At 42.9% G+C, this 23,006-nt stretch overlaps 2 protein-coding genes across 7 annotated transcripts in view; one reads left to right on the top strand and one right to left on the bottom strand.

The window, feature by feature from the left end:
* Window positions 1-528: 528 nt before the first annotated feature.
* The window catches only part of LOC106567981 (neuropeptide Y receptor type 1), a 43,539-nt gene continuing 21,061 nt past the window's right edge, over window positions 529-23,006 (bottom strand). For all 6 annotated transcript variants that reach the window (XM_045692166.1, XM_045692164.1, XM_045692167.1 and 3 more), the window contains 5 exons: window positions 12,700-13,291; window positions 12,297-12,538; window positions 10,864-11,010; window positions 10,097-10,313; window positions 529-1,637 (listed from right to left, as the gene is read on the bottom strand). In XM_045692166.1, coding sequence (XP_045548122.1) covers window positions 1,422-1,637; window positions 10,097-10,313; window positions 10,864-11,010; window positions 12,297-12,538; window positions 12,700-13,008 — 1,131 coding nt within the window. In that variant the 5' untranslated portion in view covers window positions 13,009-13,291 and the 3' untranslated portion in view covers window positions 529-1,421. The remainder of the gene's footprint in view (window positions 1,638-10,096; window positions 10,314-10,863; window positions 11,011-12,296; window positions 12,539-12,699; window positions 13,292-23,006) is intronic.
* Window positions 13,563-17,226, top strand: LOC123728990 (putative uncharacterized protein FLJ45035). The gene is made up of 2 exons (XM_045702135.1): window positions 13,563-13,577; window positions 16,798-17,226. Exons 1-2 carry the CDS (start codon window positions 13,563-13,565, stop codon window positions 17,224-17,226), a joined length of 444 nt encoding a protein of 147 aa, XP_045558091.1.

Raw genomic sequence — 23,006 nt, 5'->3', positions numbered from 1 at the left:
TCCTTTGCTGGTGACACTGTCAGTGATTTATTTAGAAATCAAGGCACACTTAATCAGCATGGCTACCACAGCATTCTGCAGCAATACGCCATCCCATCTGATTTGCGCTTAGTGGGACTATCATTTGTTTTTTAACAGGACAATGACCCCAAACACACCTCCAGGCTGTGTAAGGGCTATTTGACCAAGAGTGACGGAGTGCTGCATCAGATGACCTGGCCTCCACAATCACCCGACCTCAACCCAATTGAGATGGTTTGGACCGCAGAGTGAAGGAAAAGCAGCCAACAAGTGCTCAGCATATGTGGGAATTCCTTCAAGACTGTTGGAAAAGCATTCCAGGTGACTACCTCATGAAGCTGCTTGAGAGAATGCCATGAGTGTGCAAAGCTGTCATCAAGGCAAAGGGTGGCTATTTGAAGAATCTCAAATATAAAATATATTTTGATTTGTTTAACACTTTTTTGGTTACTACATGATTCCATATGTGTTATTTCATAGTTTTGATGTCTTTACTATTATTCTACAATGTAGAAAATAGTAAAAATAAAGAAAAATCCTTGAATGAGTAGGTGTTCTAAAACTTTTGAACGGCAATTTATATATATTCCGGACTTTGACATTGCTCTGATATTTCTACATTTCTCTCTTTATTTATTTTAAGGGATTTGTGTCTTTTGTTTTGCATTGTTAGGTATTACTGCACTGATGGAGTACCAAATATAAGCATTTCGCTGCAAAATATGTATATGTGGTCAATCAAATTTGATTTGATTTTGATTAGAGCTCAAGGTAGCCCTGAGTTCAGAATTGACTGTCTGACTGACTGACAGTCTATCCATCTTTCTGACTGGCTTGACGACAGCTTAACACCCCAGGATGATGACAATCTCTGGTGAAGACAGTTTTCTGGGGACAAGCTGAATTAGCTCAGAAATACATCATCACCATTGAAACAGAGCCCACGCATCCCTGGTTCTGTCAGTCTCTTTGCCGCAGTCTCTCCAGATGTTTGCTACCTAGCGTAGCTGCATGTGTGCAATCTGTCCATGAGCTGCTCTGTCGATTAGCTGTATAGATCTGTTTGTTTGCTTTTAGCGAAGTGCATTCTGTATACTCTGCAGGGCCTGCGATGCTTTGTATGAATTCAGAAATCGACCGATCTCTATGGAGACTGGGGCCAACCAGCTTTGTCTTTGACTGTCAGTCCAGCTGCTTAGTTCCACTTTCTCTCTCTCTCTCTCTATTAGCGTTAGCGGCTCTCTATTGGTTCTGTCCATTGGGGCGTTCTGTCTGTTAGCTGCTTGCTTGATATGAACTTTACCCTTGTTGTTTACATCCTGTCTGACAGCTGTACACACTACACAATGTCCATTAGCTCTTAGCCATTAGCATTAGTCACTAGCTCTGTCGGCTATCTGTTAGCTGCATATGCTAACACCGGGCTCAGCCCGTGGTGGCGGCGCGATGCTCATTGACCCTGCCCGGTTCAGCATCGACATCTTGGTGATCCCCTCGCTGCCAACGGTGGAGAGTGGGAAATTCTCGTAGCTCTCTGGCGCCCCCAAGCCACAGTGGCAGCGCTGCAGCTGGACCTTCAACTCCCTCTGGAAGTTACTGTTCAGGAAACCGTACACCTGTGTGTGTGTGTGTAGACAAAGTTTAAATGCAGAGCACCAGCACTTAATATGTTTCTAATGACATTTACATTTCCAACATTTTAATCAATACAGTTGAGTTGAGTTCAGTTCATTTAAATTCAATTCAGTTAAGTTAAATTAGATTTTATTTCATTTCATTCAATTCCACTCCACCCCACTCTACCCCACTCAACCCTTTCAGGCTTTTCTTGAGGAATTCTCCCAGTCCCTCTCTGTAAATGTTCTGGGAGAGAGAGGAAGGCAGCTAGCACTTCCACATCACTCAGCTACCCCTCTCACTACTGCTACCCTAACCTTCTGGGAAAGAGAGGAAGGTAACTAGCACAACACTCTCACTACTGCTCTCAACCTTCCGGACTGTTCGGACAGATGGAAGACATGCTTTTCAAGAGCAAGAACAAAGACACAGCATCTTGTGGCCTGCTTTTAACTGGGAAACTACAATCAAAACTGGACCAAATGTGGAAAAAAAGAGAACCAACCACAGCCCCAGGACCGTAGAACTGGGATACGAAGGAACAAGCGCCCCTTGCACAAAAGAGTTGAGAAAATAGCAGAGAAAGAGAGGTGATACATGGATTCTAAAGCATTCATTTTTGGGAATGTAAACAACTGCAAACAAACTGTAAACAAATTGGTTACTCAGTAGACCATCTTAGTTACCAGGGCCCAGATTCACAAAACACTTCTTTCACAAAAACTTAAGAAGCTTCTTAAGAAAAAAAAAGAAAACTTCATAAGATAGTTCGTAAATGCAATTCCTCAACAATATCTTAAGATTTTCTTACAAACTTCTCAAATACCCTATTACGAATCTTCATAAGATGTTTGTTGCTAGGCAACCGTTTTAGCTAGCTATCTAGCTAGCAGTGGCAATCATGTTAGCATATTTCCTACTGAGATTACTGTTCTAAACATGTTCTTGGGTTTAAAATAATCAATACTGAAACTTTCAGATGAAGTTTGTGAGTGAATTAAACATGTTCAATTGCTTTCATGAGCTTTTTCTCTCACTGCCCTGAGTTTTAGACAAGGGTTTAGCTATCTTTGAATTAAGGACAAATCTAAAAACGTTATTTTCAATAATCATCAATAAACTTAAGCTTAAGGAGAAACATAAGAAATAGCACAAGAACATTTCCAATAACCTTTTTGAGGAATAGCAACTTTGCTTTACTTTTTTCGTAAGTCTATAGTTCAGGAAAAAATGGCAGTTAAGAAGAAATTTCTTCTTAATAAGAAGGTTTTATGAATCTCGGCCCAGGAAATCTGCACCTGGCTTGTTGATTTTAAAACAGGCATTTCAAACAAAAACAACTCAAACAAAAACCAAAACAATAACAATGGAACTATCAGCAATAGTCCCAGTCGGTATTCAGGTAATAATGAATTCCCCTCGACCACGCCCACAAACCAACAGTCTTTCCTATTGACCCCCATTGTAAAATGGGCAACTTCCCTGTCGTTTTTTTTGTTATACAGAAATAATAAAACATGCCGAAAAGCTGCTGTGTTCAATGTGCATGTAACCAAGTCAAAAATCCCGACCTATGGTTCGCAATGCTCCCACATAGGGAAATATAGTGTGAGAAGACTCCTCTGGATTCAGGCTTTTCAGTATGGCAAAGTGGGAAATGTTGGGACGCTGTGTCCAACTAGGCTAAAACATTTAATCAAAGTAAGACATTTAACTTGTTTAGTACAGTCCGTTTGTAACTCTGCTCGCTACTTGTAGCTGTATAGTCTGTTTGTAACTCCACTCACTACTTGTAGCTGTATAGTCTGTTTGTAACTCTACTCACTACTTGTAGCTGTATAGTCTGTTTGTAACTCCACTCACTACTTGTAGCTGTATAGTCTGTTTGTAACTCTACTCACTACTTGTAGCTGTATAGTCCGTTTGTAACTCTACTCACTACTTGTAGCTGTATAGTCTGAGTTGTAACTCTGCTCACTACTTGTAGCTGTATAGTCTGTTTGTAACTCCACTCACTACTTGTAGCTGTATAGTCTGTTTGTAACTCTACTCACTACTTGTAGCTGTATAGTCTGTAACTCCACTCACTACTTGTAGCTGTATAGTCTGTTTGTAACTCTACTCACTACTTGTAGCTGTATAGTCTGTTTGTAACTCTACTCACTACTTGTAGCTGTATAGTCTGAGTTGTAACTCTACTCAATACTTGTAGCTGTATAGTCTGTTTGTAACTCTACTCACTACTTGTAGCTGTATAGTCTGTTTGTAACTCTACTCACTACTTGTAGCTGTATAGTCTGTTTGTAACTCTACTCACTACTTGTAGCTGTATAGTCTGTTTGTAACTCTACTCACTACTTGTAGCTGTATAGTCTGTTTGTAACTCTACTCACTACTTGTAGCTGTATAGTCTGTGTTGTTGGTCTTGGCTAGCTTAATGTTCTGGTCGGTTGCTAGCTAGCACTCACATGGCTGCTAGCAGTCATGAAAAGTGGCATAAGAGAAGCACTACAATATCATGTTTTTCTAAGTAGTGAGAACGCTAGGGAGCAGCCATTGTTGAAAGGTAATCTTTAGACATGTTGTGCTTTTCTTAAATGTAGTTTTATAATCGACTTAAACAAGCAGACAACAAGAAAATTCTATTTGAAAAAGGTCAAGTTTTTGCTGTGAGCCAATGAGGTAACTACAGGTTGTTTTCACCACAGGTGTGCAGGTTTGCGAAGTTCTATCTAATACCGACTGGGTCTATAGCAAGAGCAGTAGCAACGGAACCTTCAGCAGCAGTAGAAGTCTCACCATGCCTGTTTGTCTATCCACCATCTGTGACATCAGGACATTCCAAAAGGTGCCACAAACTGAAGCAATAAAAGGGAAACCCCAGATACATTACTTGGCCACTATGTGCATTTGCAAAACACATGAACTAACCTCCTGTGTTTTACCAGTTGCCCAACGACATGGCACTCTGCCCTATGTAGACACTAAAAATACATAACAAAAAGGGGCATTGGAAAAGGGAGGCAGATTCAGATTTTGGAGGACCAGGAGAAAGAAAGTGAGATCAGGTACCTCACAATAAACATATACCTGAATGGGACAGTATTGGTTCAAGGGAGTGAATGAAGTTGTGCTCCACACCTTTGTAGCCAGATTTTTTACACTCAAATATGTGGTGGAAGCAGAGGGAAAAAATGACCAGTACCTGATCAACATTACAACATCACAAGCAAGTTCCAATGAACCCAATGAACAAAGACAGTGAACAAAGACAGAGAGGACATGGTCAAAGAAATGGTCAAATCATCACCTAAACCCAATTTCATTGTGGCGCAGATGAGAGGCAGCCTCTCCCAGCTAGACTCAGAACTTGTTAAAAGTTAAAAGATCAAGTCCTGGACCACCTCTCTACCAGCACTGACGTAGAGATGGAGCAGCTGCGTGACCAACTCTGCCAGGTGAAGAATGAACACAGACGCTTGATAGAAAACCTGACATCAGAGAGAAAGAAAGGAAATGACAGAAGAACTCTCTGAAATGAAGTTAGTGACAATGAGAAAAGTAGAGGAGATCAAGGAGGAGATGGGAAAAGAGCTTTTAGAAGTAAAAAAGGACCTGAAGAACAGAGGACACCATGCAGTCTCTGAAGGAGCAGCTAGCCAGGGTCACAAACCCCAGCCCACCTCCCACCGTGCTCCACACACTCATCCCCACCAGCTCTCCAGGAGATCCCTCTCCACCCAACACCAACCTGTCTCCTCCAGGAGATCCCTCTCCACCCAACACCAACCTGTCTCCTCCAGGAGATCCCTCTCTACCCAACATCAACCTGTCTCCTCCAGGAAATCCCTCTCCACCCAACACCAACCTCTCTCCACCAGGAAATCCCTCTCCACCCAACACCAACCTATGTCCTCCAGGAGATCCCTCTTCACCCAACACCAACCTCTCTCCTCCAGGAGATCCCTCTTCACCCAACACCAACCTCTGTCCTCCAGGAGATCCCTCTTCACCCAACACCAACCTCTCTCCTCCAGGAGATCCCTCTTCACCCAACACCAACCTCTCTCCTCCAGGAGATCCCTCTCCACCCAACACCAACCTATGTCCTCCAGGAGATCCCTCTTCACCCAACACCAACCTATGTCCTCCAGGAGATCCCTCTCCACCCAACACCAACCTCTCTCCACCAGGAAATCCCTCTCCACCCAACACCAACCTATGTCCTCCAGGAGATCCCTCTTCACCCAACACCAACCTCTCTCCTCCAGGAGATCCCTCTTCACCCAACACCAACCTATGTCCTCCAGGAGATCCCTCTCCACCCAACACCAACCTCTCTCCACCAGGAGATCCCTCTCCACCCAACACCAACCCTCCTCCTTCAGATCCATCTCCAACAAATAACAACCTCCCTACCACCTCTGCTAGCTCAACCAACACTCCCACCAACGCTCCAAGAACAACCTGGGATTGTGACTACAACGGAAACATCTATGGGAATAGAACTACTACCTGACATGGAGGTGAGAAAAATATGGTGCCCCACAACCTAGAGTACCCTCAAAATAATTTCAGAGGACAGTTTAATAGGAGCGAAGACAATAAAAATCCACACTGGAACGAACGACCTAAAGAACATGAGAGGACATGTGGCCCCAGCTATGGAAGAAATAGCCAATATGGCCACAGAGATATACCCATCTGCAATAATTATAATTTAATCTCTTCTCCCACGCTGCGATGTGCCATTCAATATAAGTTTATAAAACAAACTCAGAGCTCTCAAGAAAACGTGCACTAAGATCTAATGTCTTTTTGGCATACCACAAAGACATCCACCCTCACCTCATGCAAGACCACACCCACCTAAACTGGTGGGGTGTAAAAGTCTTAGCAAAGGTGCTAAAGTACATGGCCAATATGCGAAGAAAGACTAAGAGCATCCAGCCTATGGGAAGCCAGCAAATAAGAACATCACACCCAGAGAGCCCAGCTCTCCACCCAGAGACCCTCACATAACCCAGAGAGCCCAGCTCTCCACCCAGAGACCCTCACATAACCCAGAGAGCCCAGCTCTCCAACCAGAGACCCTCACATAACCCAGAGAGCCCAGCTCTCCACCCAGAGACCCTCACATAACCCAGAGAGCCCAGCTCTCCACCCAGAGACCCTCACATAACCCAGAGTCCAGCACTCCACCCAGAGAGCCCTGCTCTCCACCCAGAGACCCTCACATAACCCAGAGAGTCCAGCACTCCACCCAGAGAGCCCAGCTCTCCACCCAGAGACCCTCACATAACCCAGAGAGCCCTGCTCTCCACCCAGAGACCCTCACATAACCCAGAGAGCCCTGCTCTCCACCCAGAGACCCTCACATAACCCAGAGAGCCCTGCTCTCCACCCAGAGACCCTCACATAACCCAGAGAGTCCAGCACTCCACCCAGAGAGCCCAGCTCTCCACCCAGAGACCCTCACATAACCCAGAGAGCCCAGCTCTCCACCCAGAGACCCTCACATAACCCAGAGAGCCCTCCACCAAGAGAAGCCAGCACTCCGCCCAGAGAGACCCTCACATAACCCAGAGAGCCCAGCTCTCCACCCAGAGACCCCCACACTCCACCCAGAGAGCCCTCCACCAAGAGAAGCCAGCACTCCACCCAGAGAGCCCTCCTCCAAGAGAAGCCAGCACTCCACCCAGAGAGCCCAGCACTCCACTGAGTGTGACTATTGAACAAGTTGAAGAAGTTGAACTTCTAGCAGTAACATTGGATGGTCAGTTATCATGGTCAAGTCATATTGACAAAGTTGTTGTGAAGATGATGAGAGGTATGTCTGCGTTGTTCTGCTTTCTGCGTTTTTGACACAAAGATCAACTGTACTAGGTTCAGGCTTTGATCTTGTCCCATCTTGATTACTGTCTAGTAATATAGCAAAGACAGACCTAGCAAAGCTGCAGCTGTCTCAAAACAAAGCAGCACACCTTACCCTGAACTGCAAACATAGAACTAACATCAACAACATGCATGACAGTCTTTCATGGTTGAGGACAAAATTACTACTTCTCTTCTAGTCTTTTTAAGACATTTGTGTGTTGAAAATGCCTAACCACTTGTATAATCTATTTGCATACACTTCAAACAGACATACAGTACCAGTCAACATTTTGGACATTACATTTACATTTTAGTCATTTAGCAGACGCTCTTATCCAGAGCGACTTACAGTAGTGAATGCATACATTTCATACATTTAATTTAATGCATTTTTTTGTACTGGCCCCCCGTGGGACTCGAACCCACAACCCTGGTGTTGCACACACCATGCTCTACCAACTGAGCCACAGGGAAGGACACATCTACTCATTCAAGGGTTTTTCTTAATTGTTTAACTATTTTCTACATTGTAGAATAATAGTGAAGACATCAAAACTATTAAATAACACATGGAATCATGTAGTAACTAAAAAGTGATAAACAAATCAAAATATAGTTTATATTTGTGATTCTTCAAAGTAAACACCCTTTGCCTTGATGACAGCTTTGCACACTCTTGGCATTCTCTCAACCAGCTTCACGAGGAATGCTTTTCCAACAGTCTTGAAGGAGTTCCCACATATGCTGAGCACTTGTTGGCTGTTTTTCCTTCACTCTGTGGTCCAACTCATCCCAAACCATCTCAATTGGGTTGAGGTTGGGTGATTGTGGAGGCCAGGTCATCTGATACAGTTCTCCATCACTCTCCTCCTTGGTCAAATAGCCCTTACATAGCCTGGAGGTGGGTTTTGGGAAATTGTCCTGTTGAAAAACAAATGATAGTCCCACTAGCGCAAACCAGATGGGCTGGCGTATTGCTGCAGAATGCTGTGGTAGCCATACTGGTTAAGTGTGTCTTGAATTCTAAATAAATCACTGACATTGTCACCAGCAAAGCTCCCCCACACCATCACACCTCCTCTTCCATGCTTCACGGTGGCAACCACACATGCTGAGATTTACATTTTTTTACATTTTAGTCATTTAGCAGACGCTCTTATCCAGAGCGACTTACAGTAGTGAATACATACATTTCATCCATTTTTTTCCCCGTAGTGGTCCCTCGTGGAGATCATCCGTTCACCTACTTTGAGTCTCACAATGACACGGCGGTTGGAACCAAAAATCTCAAACTTGGAATCATGTGACCTAAGGACAGATTTCCACACCTCTCATGTCCTTTAGTAGTGGTTTCTTTGCAGCAATTCAACCATGAAGGCCTGATTCACGCAGTTTCCTCTGAAAAGTTGATGTTGAGATGTGTCTGTTACTTGAACTCTGTGAAGCATTTATTTGGGCTGCAATCTGAGGTACAGTTAACTCTAATGAACTTATCCTCTGCAGCAGAGGTAACTCTGGGTCTTCCTTTCCTGTGGCAGGCCTCATGAGAGCCAGTTTCATCATAGCACTTGATGGTTTTTGCGCCTGCAATTTAAGAAACTTTCAAAGTTCTTGATATTTTCCGCATTGACTGACCTTCATGTCTTAAAATAATGATGGACTGTTGTTTCTCTTTGCTTATTTGAGCGTTTCTTGCCATAATAGGGACTTGTTCTTTCACAAAATAGGGCTACCTTCTGTATACTACCCCTACCTTGTCACACACAACTGGTAGGCTGAAACACATTAAGAAGGATAGAAATTACACAAATTTACTTTCAACAAGGCACATCTGTTAATTGAAATGCATTCCAGGTGACTACTCAATGAAGCTGGTTGAGAGAATGCCAAGAGTGTGCAAAGCTGTCATCAAGGCAAACGGTGGCTACTTTGAAGAATCTCAAATAAAAAATATATTTTGATTTGTTTAACCCTTTTTTGGTTGCTACATGATTCCATATGTGTTATTTCAAAGTGTTGATGTCTTCACTATTATTCTGCAATGTAGAAAATAGGACAAATAAAGAAAAAGCCTTGAATGAGTAGGTGTGTCCAAACTTTTGACTGGTACTGTACATAACCCACCAGACACACCACTATGGGTTTCTTCACTGTACCTAAACCCAAAACAGATTTAATGCATCACTCAGTTATGTATATAGCCATGTCATCGTGGAATGCTCTGCCACCAGACGTTACTCAGGGAAAAAGTACGTTTAGCTTTAAAAACACAGAGCCTCTCCTCTTTCTAAAGATCTCATTTAACTGTATATAATAATATGAATATGTACATATGAATAGCGTGTAAATAATATTTTGGTTCTCTCTTAGTCGCTTTCCAATTTATAACTCTTATTTATTTTATTTGTTTATGTTTATTTGTTATTGTTATTATTCATTCTATTTAATGTCCTTGTCTATAACTGTTCTGCACTTTGTCATGTATTTGTATGTTTTATGTGGACCCCAGGAAGAGTAGCTGCTGCATGTGCAGGAGCTAATGGGGATACTAATAACCTAAACTAAACTCCACTCCACTCACCACAGGGTTGACACAGGTGGAGGCCATGGCGGTGAGGTGGCAGGCGGAGAACACAGCATCATGCTGGCAGGCGGGCAGCGCCTGGTGGTCCCAGTCGAATATCGTGTTGAACACATTGAGCGGCAGCCAGCAGAGGGCGAAGGCAGCAACGATGGCCGCCAACATAGCATTGATCCTCTGGGCTCCTCGGGCCTTCCGGCTCCGCTCCACCACGTCCCTGGATGGGAAAAACACACGAAAGGACTTTAGATGGGACTTACAGTATTCCACACTTTTCCAGTTACTTTTGTTTCTGTTTTCTTAGTCTGTTTATTTGTTCTTTGTGTATTTGCTGTAATTTTGTTTGATCAATGGGGGGCCACAGGAACGGACTAAATGGATGGGATTTAACCATACGTTACCAGGTACTTATTCATTTCATTAACATTTCTATTTACTCATTAACTGTTCATTGTCTATCCTCTTTGATGATCCTTGGACTATTACTCCACTCATTCATTTGTTTTATTCACCTATTCATCATTGGTCTCTCATTGACTACCATTCATTGACTCCTGTCCTGATGTATTACCTGCGTCTGAGTAGGCATACGATTATTTACTATTCACTGACTCATTAATCTGACAATTCTTTGACTGTCGTGTGTGTGTGTGTCTGTCTGTGCTTGCGAGCTTGCATGAGTGCATGTGTGTGTGTGCTTGTGTGCTGGCGTGAGTGTGCATGTGTGTGTGCATGCGTGTGAGTGTGCATGCATGTGTGTGTGTCACCTGCGTCGACGTAGGCGTAGGAATATACGTAGGTAGCAAAGCAGCACTAGTAGCAGAGGGAGGCAGTACTGGAACAGCAGCAGGGAGGTGGTGTAGGCCAGACGGTGTCTTTCAGTCGGCCATTTCTCCAAACAGATCACATGGTCTCTGAGGAGAGAGAGCGAGAGACAGAGAGAGAGAGCGAAAGAGAGTGGGAGAGAAGGATAGCAGGAGGGAGAAAGGGAGGGAAATAATGAGAGTGAAAGAGAGCAAGAGAGGGAGAGAGAGAGAGAGAGTGAGACCAAATTTAAGGAAAGCTTTGACTATGTACAGACTCAGTGAGAATAGCCGCCGTAGGCAGACCTGGCTCTCAAGAAAAGACAAGCTATGTGCACACTGCCCACAAAATGAGGTGGAAACTGAGCTGCACTTCCCAAACTCCTACCAAATGTATGACCATATTAGAGACACATACTTCCCTCAGATTACACATATACACAAAGAATTCGAAAACAAACCCAATTTTGTTAAACTCCCATATCTACTGAGTGAAATACCACAGTGTGCCATCACAGCAGCAAGTTGTGTGACCGGTTGCCTGTAACGCCCTGGCCATAGAGAGGGGTTTTTTGTTCTTTATTTTGGTTAGGCCAGGGTGTTACATTGGGTGGGCGTTCTATGTTTATTTTTCTATGTTGGTTTGTTTCTTTGGTTTGGCCGTGTGTGGCTCCCAATCAGGCACAGCTGTAGTTCGTTGTTGCTGATTGGGAGTCACACATAAGTAGCCTGTTTTTCCTTTGGGTTTTGTGGGTGATTGTTTTCTGTTGAGAGTTTTTCCTAACAGGACTGTTTTGCTGTCGTTTTTTGTAGTGTTCTCTTTTTCAATTAAATATCTAAGATGAACACACATCCTCCCTGCACCTTGGTCTCATTACGACGACACCAGTTACATTGCCACAAAAAAAGGCAACCAGTGAATAACAAACCCATTGTAAATACAACCCATATTTATATTTATTTATTTTCCCGTTTGGACTTTAACTAGTTGCACATAAAATTACATTTGAAATGTCTTTATTCTTCTGGGACTTTTGTGACTGTAATGTTTACTGTAAAAAAAATTGTTTATATCACTTTTGTTTATTATCTATTTCACTTGGTGTGGCAATGTAAACATATGTTTCCAATGCCAATAAAGCCCTTAAATTGATTTGAATTGAGAGCGAGAGGGGGGGAGAGAAAGAGAGAGAGAGAGAGAGAGAGAGAGAGAGAGGGAGAGAATGAAAGACAAAGAGAGTGTTCTGCGCTCTGCCACACTCACACGAGAGTGCTCTGAAATCAGAGTAGGTAGCCAGAGTGAATTTATGAACACACACACACACACACACACACACACACACACACACACACACACACACACACACACACACACACACACACACACACACTCTCACCTGAAGGGGTTGGCGGGCAGGGTGAGGTTCTGGAAGGGGTTGTCGGTCAGAATGTTGTAGGACAGGAACGGGAGTGATATGAAGCAGGCGACCAACCAGGTGAGACCTACGGCCAGGTAGGAGTGGCCTGCTGCTGGGGACCAGCCAGTAGGGTGCAGGATCAACTGATGGCGCTCCAACGCAATCAACACCAGGGAGAAAATAGACACCGTCACTGATACACACTGTACAAATGGTGTGACCTGATGGGGAAGAGAGGAGATATATAAGGGACAAGAGAGGGAGAGGGAGGGGAAAAAGGCACATTATGGACAGAAACAAACACTGCAAGGTTATCAAACAAAGACACAGGAACTCTGAACAAGGATCTTTATTTTTTGAAGAAAATTCCTTGTGATCTCACCTTGCAGAGTGCCTCCCCCAGTACCCAGCGGTCCATCAGAGTGTAGATGACGGTGACGGGTAGACACACCACACACATCAAGATGTCGGAGCAGGACAGGTTGGCGATTAAAATGTTGGTGACATTATGCAGTTCCTTCTGCCGCCCGATGATGAAAACCAGGCCCATATTGCCTAGCAACCCTACTGCGATCACCGTGCTGTAGGCCACGATGAGGAAGGTGGCTCCACTCACCGAGGGTGGACACTGGGCTGACTCTGACCAATCAGAGTTCTCCCAGACGCCAGAGGAGCTGCTGTTATTGGTCATGGTGGAAGAAGCGTTTTGGGGGCTGTTAGAGGGAGCTTACTGGCAGAGCCTGGGAGTTGATGGGGGGCTAGAGGGAGCTAAAGGGGGTGTAGAGGGGACAGGGTGACTGGGTAATCAGGCAGTTATAGTCCTTCTTTACCCTCCTCAGTTCACTGATTGGTCGTCAAGATGTTAGAGTCGCTGTGATTGTCTCTCCGAGTCTGCTAATCACTCTTATTGGTTGAGCCCTCAGTCTGATGGAGACAATATGATTGGTTTGGCTCAGGAGGAGCAAAAAGTCTATCTGTAAAACAGGGAAGAGAATAGAAAATAATCTCAGTCTATCTACTGTATAAAATAAGAAGAGAATCTGTAAGAAAAGATCTAAAGATCATGAATAGAGGGAGGGAGTGGAGGAAAAGAGAATACAACTTAGAAGATATACGTACAAACGATGAGAGAAAATGTGAAAAGACAGAACAGAAGATGAGAGAATATGAGATTAGAAGAGAGGAGAGGACAAGAGGATCATTAAAAAGGAAATTAGAAAAAAGAAAAGAGGGAACATAGTTTAGATGAGGACAGAGAAGGTATGAGAAGGGAGAAGATTCGAAAAATGAAAAGGGGAAAAGTTGAGAACAAAAAGAGAGAATATGGGGAGAATTAATAAGTAGAGAGAGAAGATAATAAAGAGAGAAGAGGGGGAGAATTAATAAGTAGAGAGAGAAGATATTAAAGACAGAGGAGATGGAGAACTAATAAGTAGAGAGAAGATATTAAGAGAAGAGAGGGAGAACTAATAAGTAGAGAGAATATATTACAGAGGAAGAGGGGGAGAACTAATAAGTAGAGAGAGAAGATAAAGAGAGAAGAGGGGGAAGAACTAATAAGTAGAAGGAAGATATTAAAGCGAGAAGAGGGGGAGAACTAATAAGTAGGGAAAAAAGATAAAGAGAAGAGGGGGAAGAACTAATAAATAGAGAGAGATGGGAAGAACTAAAAAGTAGAAGGAAGATATTAAATAGAGAAGAGGGGGAGAACTAATAAGTAGATAGAGAAGATATTAAAGACAGGAGAGGGAGAACTAATAAGTAGAGAGAAGATATTAAAGAGAGAAGAGGGGGAGAACTAATAAGTAGAGAGAAGATATTTATCAAGGCACAAGGCGAGACCCAAACGCAGACACAGGAGGCAGCTAGTTGGAGTCTTACAATGTTTAATAATCCAAAGGAGTAGGCAAGAGAATGGTCGTGGACAGGCAAAAAGGTCAAAACCTGATCAGAGTCCAGGAGGTACAGAGAGACTCGTGGTCAAGGCAGGCAGAATGGCCAGGCAGGCGGGTACAAAGTCCAGAAACAGGCAACGGTCAAAACCAGGAGGATTAGAAAAAGGAGAATGCAAAAAGCAGGAGAACGGGAAACCGCTGGTTGACTTGGAAACATACAAGATGAACTGGCACAGAGAGACAGGAAACACAGGGATAAATACACTGGGGAAAATAAGTGACACCTAGAGGGGGTGGAGACAATCACAAGGACAGGTGAAACAGATCAAGGCTTGACAATATTAAAGAGAGAAGAGGGGGACAACTAATAAGTAGAGAGAGAAGATATTATTGCCAGAAGATGGGAAGAACTAATAAGTAGAGAGCGAAGATAGCAAAGAGAGAAGAGGGGGGAGCTAATAATTAGAGAGAGAAGATAAGAAAGAGGGAAGGGAAGAACTATTAAGTAGAGAGAGAAGAATTTAAAGAGAGCAGAGGGGGAGAACTAATAAGTAGAGAGAAGATATTAAAGAGAGAAGAGGGGGAGAACTAATAAGTAGAGAGAGAAGATAATAAAGATAGAAGAGGGGGAGAACTAATAAGTAGAGAGAATATATTGAAGAGAGAAGAAGGGGATAACTAATAAGTAGAGAGAAGAAGATAAGAAGAGGGTGGAAAGGATTTCATTGTCCACTAAATATTAAAATGTCCACTAAATATTCATAAAATCTCTAGCCAGTGTTGAAGAGCTCAAGGAAAGATATTAGAGGAGGAGAGAGGAGAGGTGGATGTAATTATATCTGTCTCTCTTCCTTCAGGAAAGCAGCTCTCTGTGACAATTTCTACAGCTTCTCTCTCTCTCTCTCTCTCTTCGTCTCTCATTCTACCTATTATCTCTTTGTCTCTCTTTGTCTCTCTTTGTCTGTCTGTCTCTCTTCCCTCAGGAAAGCAGCTCTCTGTGACAATTTCTACAGCTTCTCTCTCTCTCTCTCTCTTCGTCTCTCATTCTACCTATTATCTCTTTGTCTCTCTTTGTCTCTCTTTGTCTGTCTGTCTCTATCCCTCAGGAAAGCAGCTCTCTGTGACAATTACTCCAGCTTCTCTCTCTCGCTCTTTCAATTCACTTCAATTCAAGGGGCTTCATTGGCATGGGAAACATATGTTAACATTGCCAAAGCAAGTGAGGTAGATAATATACAAAAGTGAAATAAACAAAAATGAACAGTAAACATTTAACATACAGAAGTTTCAAAAGAATAAAGACAATTCAAATGTATTTATCTTACTGTTCGTCTCTCATTCTATCTGTATCTCTGTCTCTCTCTCTCTTCCTCACACCAGTATAAGCATCTTATCATTTATTCTTCCTCAGAACTTTGTTTCATGTCTTTTAAATATTTTTTCCCAGCAGGTTGCACACATATATATATATATATATATATATATATATATATTGCACACACACACACCCACATATATACACACACATAAACACACATGAAAACAAAAAACACACACACAAACAGAACAAAACCTGTTACACTAACAGAAAAAATGAGAGTAGATGTCTGTGTCATTTGCATGAGAGGGGGAGTGCAGCTCAGATGAGGTGTGTAGTCAAGCAATCAGCAATACACTGCCAATTAGGACAGGAAACAAACACACACATGAGAGAAGGAGAGGTGAAGGAGACTATAGAGAGACTGGGAACAAACACATACATTGAAACAGACACAGACTCACACACACTGCCTTCAAGTTAATAGTGTGATTATACAGCCCGTCTCACTGAATATTACTGGCTCCTCTGACGAGATTAAACATTAGAGACAAATGGCTTAATGTGACCCTCAAAGAATTGTGTGTCTGTATGTGTGTGTGTGTTTCATTATATTAGTCTAGACAGTTGTAGTAGAATATACAACAGTATAACTATAGCTAGACAACAGAGAGTATATGTAGTAGAACAGATAGACGGTAATATTCTCTGATCTGGCAGCAGACAGGGATGTCTGAAAGCCCTGGCCTCTCTAAAAATACCAACACGCTCCTAGACACAGACTGACTGTGAATAACACACGCATTCATGCTTGAATGCACAGAAACACACACACACACAAGCATGTGCGAAGACACACATGCAGACACACACACACACATGCATGCTTGGGTGCATACAAACACACACATAAGAATTTGCACTCACACACCTGCACACACACACACACACACACACACACACAAAAGAGTGAACATTCCTCCCTCCTCATTTATCTGGTTCATACTCTGCTGTCTTCCTCAGGCCAGTGGCGTCCTGGTTTGACTAAGCTGTTTATTAAAACCACTCTGAAAGACAATATATCATGCTTATGACACCAGCTCATTGCCACAGACAGATATCAATATCACTAATCCGGAAAAACAACATTAATATTTATCTTCTGTTTAGCTAGTCTCCACTGGGCCATTTTACTGTGCTATGAATGTTGCTCACAAATGACCAGTCGCTTTCTTAATGAGTTAACTGCCTCTGCCCTCGGGAGCAGACAGTTAACCACCTCTGCCCTCGGGAGCAGACAGTTAACCGCCTCTGCCCTCGGGAGCAGACAGTTAACCGCCTCTGCCCTCGGGAGCAGACAGTTAACCACCTCTGCCCTCGGGAGCAGACAGTTAACCACCTCTGCCCTCGGGAGCAGACAGTTAACCACCTCTGCCCTCGGGAGCAGGCAGTTAACCACCTCTGCCCTCGGGAGCAGACGGTTAACCGCCTCTGCCCTCGGGAGCAGACAGTTAACCGCCTCTGCCCTCGGGAGCAGACAGTTAACCGCCTCTGCCCTCGGGAGCAGGCAGTTAACCGCCTCTGCCCTCGGGAGCAGACAGTTAGCCACCTCTGCCCTCGGGAGCAGACAGTTAGCCACCTCTGCCCTCGGGAGCAGACAGTTAACACACCTCTGCCCTCGGGAGCAGACAGTTAGCCACCTCTGCCCTCGGGAGCAGACAGTTAACCACCTCTGCCCTCGGGAGCAGACAGTTAACCACCTCTGCCCTCGGGAGCAGACAGTTAACCACCTCTGCCCTCGGGAGCAGGCAGTTAACCGCCTCTGCCCTCGGGAGCAGGCAGTTAACCGCCTCTGCCCTCGGGAGCAGGCAGTTAGCCACCTCTGCCCTCGGGAGCAGGCAGTTAACCACCTCTGCCCTCGGGAGCAGGCAGAGTTGGTTAACTCATTATGAAAGCGACTGGTCATTTGTGATTAACATTTAATATCAACATCAAAGTAGACATCATGCTAAACTCCAAATCCCTGCAAGGTCCTGCACTTCATCTCTAAATGATACCTTTGCTAACAGGTGTTGGATTAATTTAAAACTTGCACAAGACAGTTGACAGAATTGTCAAATTTAAAGAAATGTAGCCAATTTATTCGTTACTAAATTTAGCTAACATTACATAACTAATCCAGAGATTCTTACATTTGCTTCGATTCGTCAGTCTCGCCCAGATCATCCTGGCATTTGTAGGTCTTTATGATAGTCACATTAGCAGCTAATTAGCATGGCATTATTTATTTTTAAATGCAGGCGGATATATTGATAAAAGTCACCTTGTCCTAAAGAGATTTACATTGTTATCAAAACGTCATGCCAGGCTAAACCTACGTGAAACACAGTGCTTATTTTAAGTGTTTCTAAAATCCCCTATGGGAAAAATGAATGGTGGAAATACTAATTGGAACCATTTCCCTGTTTGACCACTAGGTTTTAAGAGTATTATGACTCATACTGTGGTACTTTATTAGAGCAGCAGGTAGGGGTTGATGAGCTGCATGTGGCTGGTTTGTTATAAAAGGCAGAAAACAAAATCTGTATGAGTGTGTTTGGGGGAGGGATGTTGAGTCACTCAGTGGAAATCATTTATTCAACGGAAGACAATAATGAAGCAAATATCCTCCATCCATCGCCTCCAAAACTCCCAGCTGGGATAAACAACTAACTCACATACACACACACACACACGCTAGCATTTGCGTCTCCACAGGCTTTCTAGTGTATAGGACACAGACTGTTTTCTCTCAAAGGGTAGAATACTGACTCTCCTCTGCTAGCGTATGTGTGTGTTTGTGTGTGTGTGTGTGCGGGGGGTGGGGGGTGAGCGTTGAGTGGATATAATTTATTCAACGGAATACAATAATCAAGCAAATATCCTCCATCCATCATCTCTCACAACTCCCTTCTGGGATAAACAACTAACCCACACACATGTACACGCACAGGCACACACACACACACACACACACACACACTAGCATTTGTGTCTACACAGGCGTTCTAGTGTATAGGACACGGAGTGTTCTCTCCTCCCCTCTACTCTCCTCTACTAACCCCTATTCTTTCCCTTCTCCCTTACCATCTCCTCCCTTCTCATCTCCTTCCCTCCGCTCCCCTCTACTCCATCCCTTCCTCTCTCCTCCCCTCCCCCCTTTTCTCCTCTCCTTCCCCCTTTTCTCCTCTCCTTCTCAATCTATCCTCCTCGGATGAGTTGGACCGTAGAGTGAAGGAAAATCAGCCAACAAGTGCTCAGCATATGTGGGAACTCCTTCAAGACGATTGGAAAAGCATTCCAGGTAAATACCTCATGAAGCTGGTTGAGAGAATGCCAAGAGTGTGCAAAGTTGTCATCAAGGCAAAGGGTGGCTACTTTGAGGAATCTAAAATATATATGTTTATTTGTTTAACACTTTTTTTGGTTACTTCATGATTCCATATGTGTTATTTTATCGTTTTGATGTCTTCACTATGATTTTACAATGTAGAAAACAGTAAAAATAAAGAAAAACCCTTGAATGAGTAGGTGTGTCCAAACTTTTGACTGGTACTGTATGTCACAATACATGTTAACAATATGCGTTAACATACACTACATCACCAAGAGTATGTGGACACCTGCTTGTCAAACATCTCATTCCAAAATCATGGGCAATAATATGGAGTTGGTCCCCCCCTTTGCTGCTATAATAGCCTCCAATCTTCTGGGAAGGCTTTCCACTAGATGTTGAAACATTGCTGCGGGGACTTGCTTCCATTCAGCCACAAGAGAATTAGTGAGCTCGGGCACTGATGTTGGGAGATTTGGCCTGGCTCGCAGTCGGCGTTCCAATTTATCCCAAAGGTGTTTGATGGGGTTGACAAACCATTTCTGCATGGACCTAACTTTGTGCACGGGGGCATTTTAATGCAGAAACAAGAAAGGGCCTTCCCCAAACTGTTGCCACAAAGTTGGAAGCACAGAATTGTCTAGAATGTCATTGTAAGCTGCAGCGTTAAGATTTCTCTTCACTGGAACTAAAGGGCCTAGCCCGAACCATGAAAAACAGCCCCAGACCAATATTCCTCCTCCAACAAGCTTTACAGTTGGCACTATGTATTAGGGCAGGTAGCGTTTTCCTGGCATCCGCCAAACCCAGATTCGTCTTTCGGACTGCCAGATGGTGAAGCGTGACATCATACCAGAGAACGCGTTTTCACTGCTCCAGAGTCCAATGGCGGCGAGCTTTACACCACTCCAGCCAACGCTTGGCATTGCGGATGGTGATCTTAGGCTTGTGTGTGGCTGCTCGGCCATGGAAACCAATTTCATGAAGCTCTCGACGAACAGTTATTGTGGTGACGTTGCTTCCAGAAGCAGTTTTGGAACTTGTTAATGAGTGTTGCAACCGAGGACAGATGATTTTTACGCGCTACGGCTTCAGCTCTCGGCAGTCTCGTTCTGTGAGCTTGTGTGGCCTACCACTTTGCGGCTGAGCTGTTGTTGCTCCTAAACGTTTCCACTTCACAATAACAGCCCTTACATTTAACTGGGGCAGCTCTAGCATTTGACGAACTGACTTGTTGGAAAGGTGGCATCCTATGACGGTGCCAGGTTAAAAGTCACTGAGCTCTTCTACTGCCATTGTAGTGCCAATGTTCCCTATGGAGATTGCATGGCTGGGTGCTCAATTATATACACCTGTCAGCAAAGGCTGTGGCTGAAATAGCCAAATCCACTCCTTTGAAGGGGTGTCCACATACCTTTGTATATATAGTGTATATGTAATGTAAGCATTATTTCAGTGATACTTGTAATCATGGTAATAAAACAGAACAAACAACACAAAACACTAAAAACGTAATTTAATCCTATTAATTTTATTTGTTTCTTAATTAAGGCATTTTACAGTTGTAAGCCGTTCCCACTTGTCATTTTGTTGCACCTGGGAAGCGCTTAATGATAGCATTTGTAGGGGAAAGCAACAACTAGAAGATAAAGAGCACATAGAACAGTTAGGGGTTGGGGTTGTAAATTTAAAAAAATATCATAAATGAAAAAACCTTTATGTGAAAAGCTAATCAGATTCTGTTGAATAAGACATCATTGACCATTAAATGCCCTATTTGCAATGATTCAATTAAGAGAACTCCATAACAGGGTTGAGGGAAATTTCTATTCAACAAATTGAAGATGTTAAAGTGATAGTTCCCTTTTTTACACCGTATAGTCAGTCAGATGGTTCCCTACCCTGAAAGTAGTCCATGGGCCAGGAAAAACTGTGATCCATGGTTCAGAGTTGTTTAAATAGCCACTATTAACTTGAGGGGATGTGGCCATAAACATTTTACTTTTTTCTAATTGACCCCATAACCCATATAGTTTTTTTTCTTAGCCATCTGACTATAAGGTGTAAAAAAGTGAACTTTCCCTTTAACATCTTCAATTTGTTGAATAGAAATTGACCCCAAGCCTGTTATGGGGTATTCATTTTTAAAGGGATAAAGCGAGATTTCGAGATCTAGGTCAGACAAACGAATGAATATCATTTTTATGTCTCTGCATGCAGTTTGGAGATTATTGAAGTTAGCATATCGTTAGTTTAGCACAAATGCTGGAAGTCTCCTGGTACAGCGGCCAGCTGATCGCAATGTTGCATCTGTCTCAATGGCGCTGCTAGTGTGCATACCGACGCCATAATGAGACAGATATGATGCTGCAATCTCTATACGCCAACGGGACAGAGATTGAGGAAGTGGATAGAATCTTGTCTCTTGTGATTATCAGTAAAATGAACACATTTGTAAAATCTTGCTTACTGTGTATAACTTTATAAGACTATAACTGACCAACCACCCAGCTTTGGAATAGTTAGAAAGTCTATTTCCCTGTTTTTGAGAGGAGGCGGCTACTGTGAAAGACCTCAAGTAATTGCACTAAGCTAAAAATATACTAACTTCAATCATCTCAAAACACACAGAGACATACAAATGGTTTCCATGAGTTTGTCAGACTCTGGGTAAGTAGAAAAACAACCTACATCTCAAAATTCGAAGTATCCCTTTTTGTCAGTGTCTACAATAATATTCACCATTCTTTCTGCCATGAGTAATTTATAAGTCATATTCTTTTTAAAACTATATCATGACAACACTGTACACTGTAAAATGCTTATTTGCAATCGATTAACAAAAACCTTCTCACAGTAATAAGCCACTTTTTCAGGATCCAATCTGTCTTTTTACTCCCCATCTTCTCCCCATTTAGCTTTGCCACCTAGAATTGTTCAAATGAAATAAGTTGAATGTTTAATAAATAAATCTCCAGTCCTAATGACACAGCCAGATATTTAAATTTCAGTTAGGTCTAAAGATAATGCGAAAGTATTCACCCCCTTGACAATTTTCCTATTTTGTTGCCTTACAACGTGGAATTTAAATTTTGTTTTTGCGGGGTTTGAATCATTTGATTTTCATACAGGCCTACCACTTTGAACATGCAAAATATATTTTTTTTATTGTGAAACAAACAATAAACAAGACAAAACAACTGGAAACTTGAGCGTGCATAACTATTCACCCCCCAATCTCAATACTTTGTAGAGGACATTTCTTTGTAGAGGACATTTCTCCAAAAAAGTGTGATCTTTGTCCCCATGTGCAGTTGCAAACCGTAGTCTAGCTTTTTAATGCTGGTTTTGGAGCAGTGGCTTCTTCCTTGCTGAGCGGCCTTTTAGGTTATTTCGATATAGGACTCGTTTTACTGTGGATATATACTTTTGTACCTATTTCCTCTAGCATCTTCACAAGGTACTTTGCTATTGTTCTGAGACTGATTTGCACTTTCCTCACCAAAGTACGTTCATCTCTGGGAGAAAGAACGCGTTCCCTTCCTAAGCGGTATGACAGCTGCGTGGTTCCATGGTGTTTATACTTGCGTACTATTGTTTGTACAGATGAATGTGGTACCTTCAGGCGTTTGGAAATTACTCCCAAGGATGAACCAGACTTGTGGAGGTCTACAATGTTTTTTTTGAGGTCTTGGCTGATTTCATTTGATTTTCCCATGATGTCAAGCAAAGAGGCACTGAGTTTGAAGGTAGGCCTTGAAATGTATCCACAGGTACACCTCCAATTGACTCAAATGATGTCAATTAGCCTATCAGAAGATTCTAAAGCCATGACATCCTTTTCTGGAATTTTCCAAGCTGTTTATAGGCAGTCAGCTTAGTGTATGCAAATTTCTGACCCACTAAAATTGTGATACAGTGAATCATAAGTGAAATAATCTGTCTGTAAACAATTGTTGGAAAAATTACTTGTGTCATGCACAAAGTAGATATCCTAACCGACTTGCCAAAACTATAGTTTGTTAACAGGTAATTTTGGGAGTGGTTGAAAAGCAAGTTTTAATGGCTCCAACCTAAGTGTATGTAAACTTCTGACCTCAACT

This window comes from Salmo salar, chromosome ssa01 (assembly GCF_905237065.1).
Source record: "Salmo salar chromosome ssa01, Ssal_v3.1, whole genome shotgun sequence".
NCBI lineage: Eukaryota > Metazoa > Chordata > Actinopteri > Salmoniformes > Salmonidae > Salmo > Salmo salar.
The sequence above is the reverse complement of the archived record's forward strand: the minus strand, read 5'-3'. Positions and strand labels throughout refer to the sequence as shown.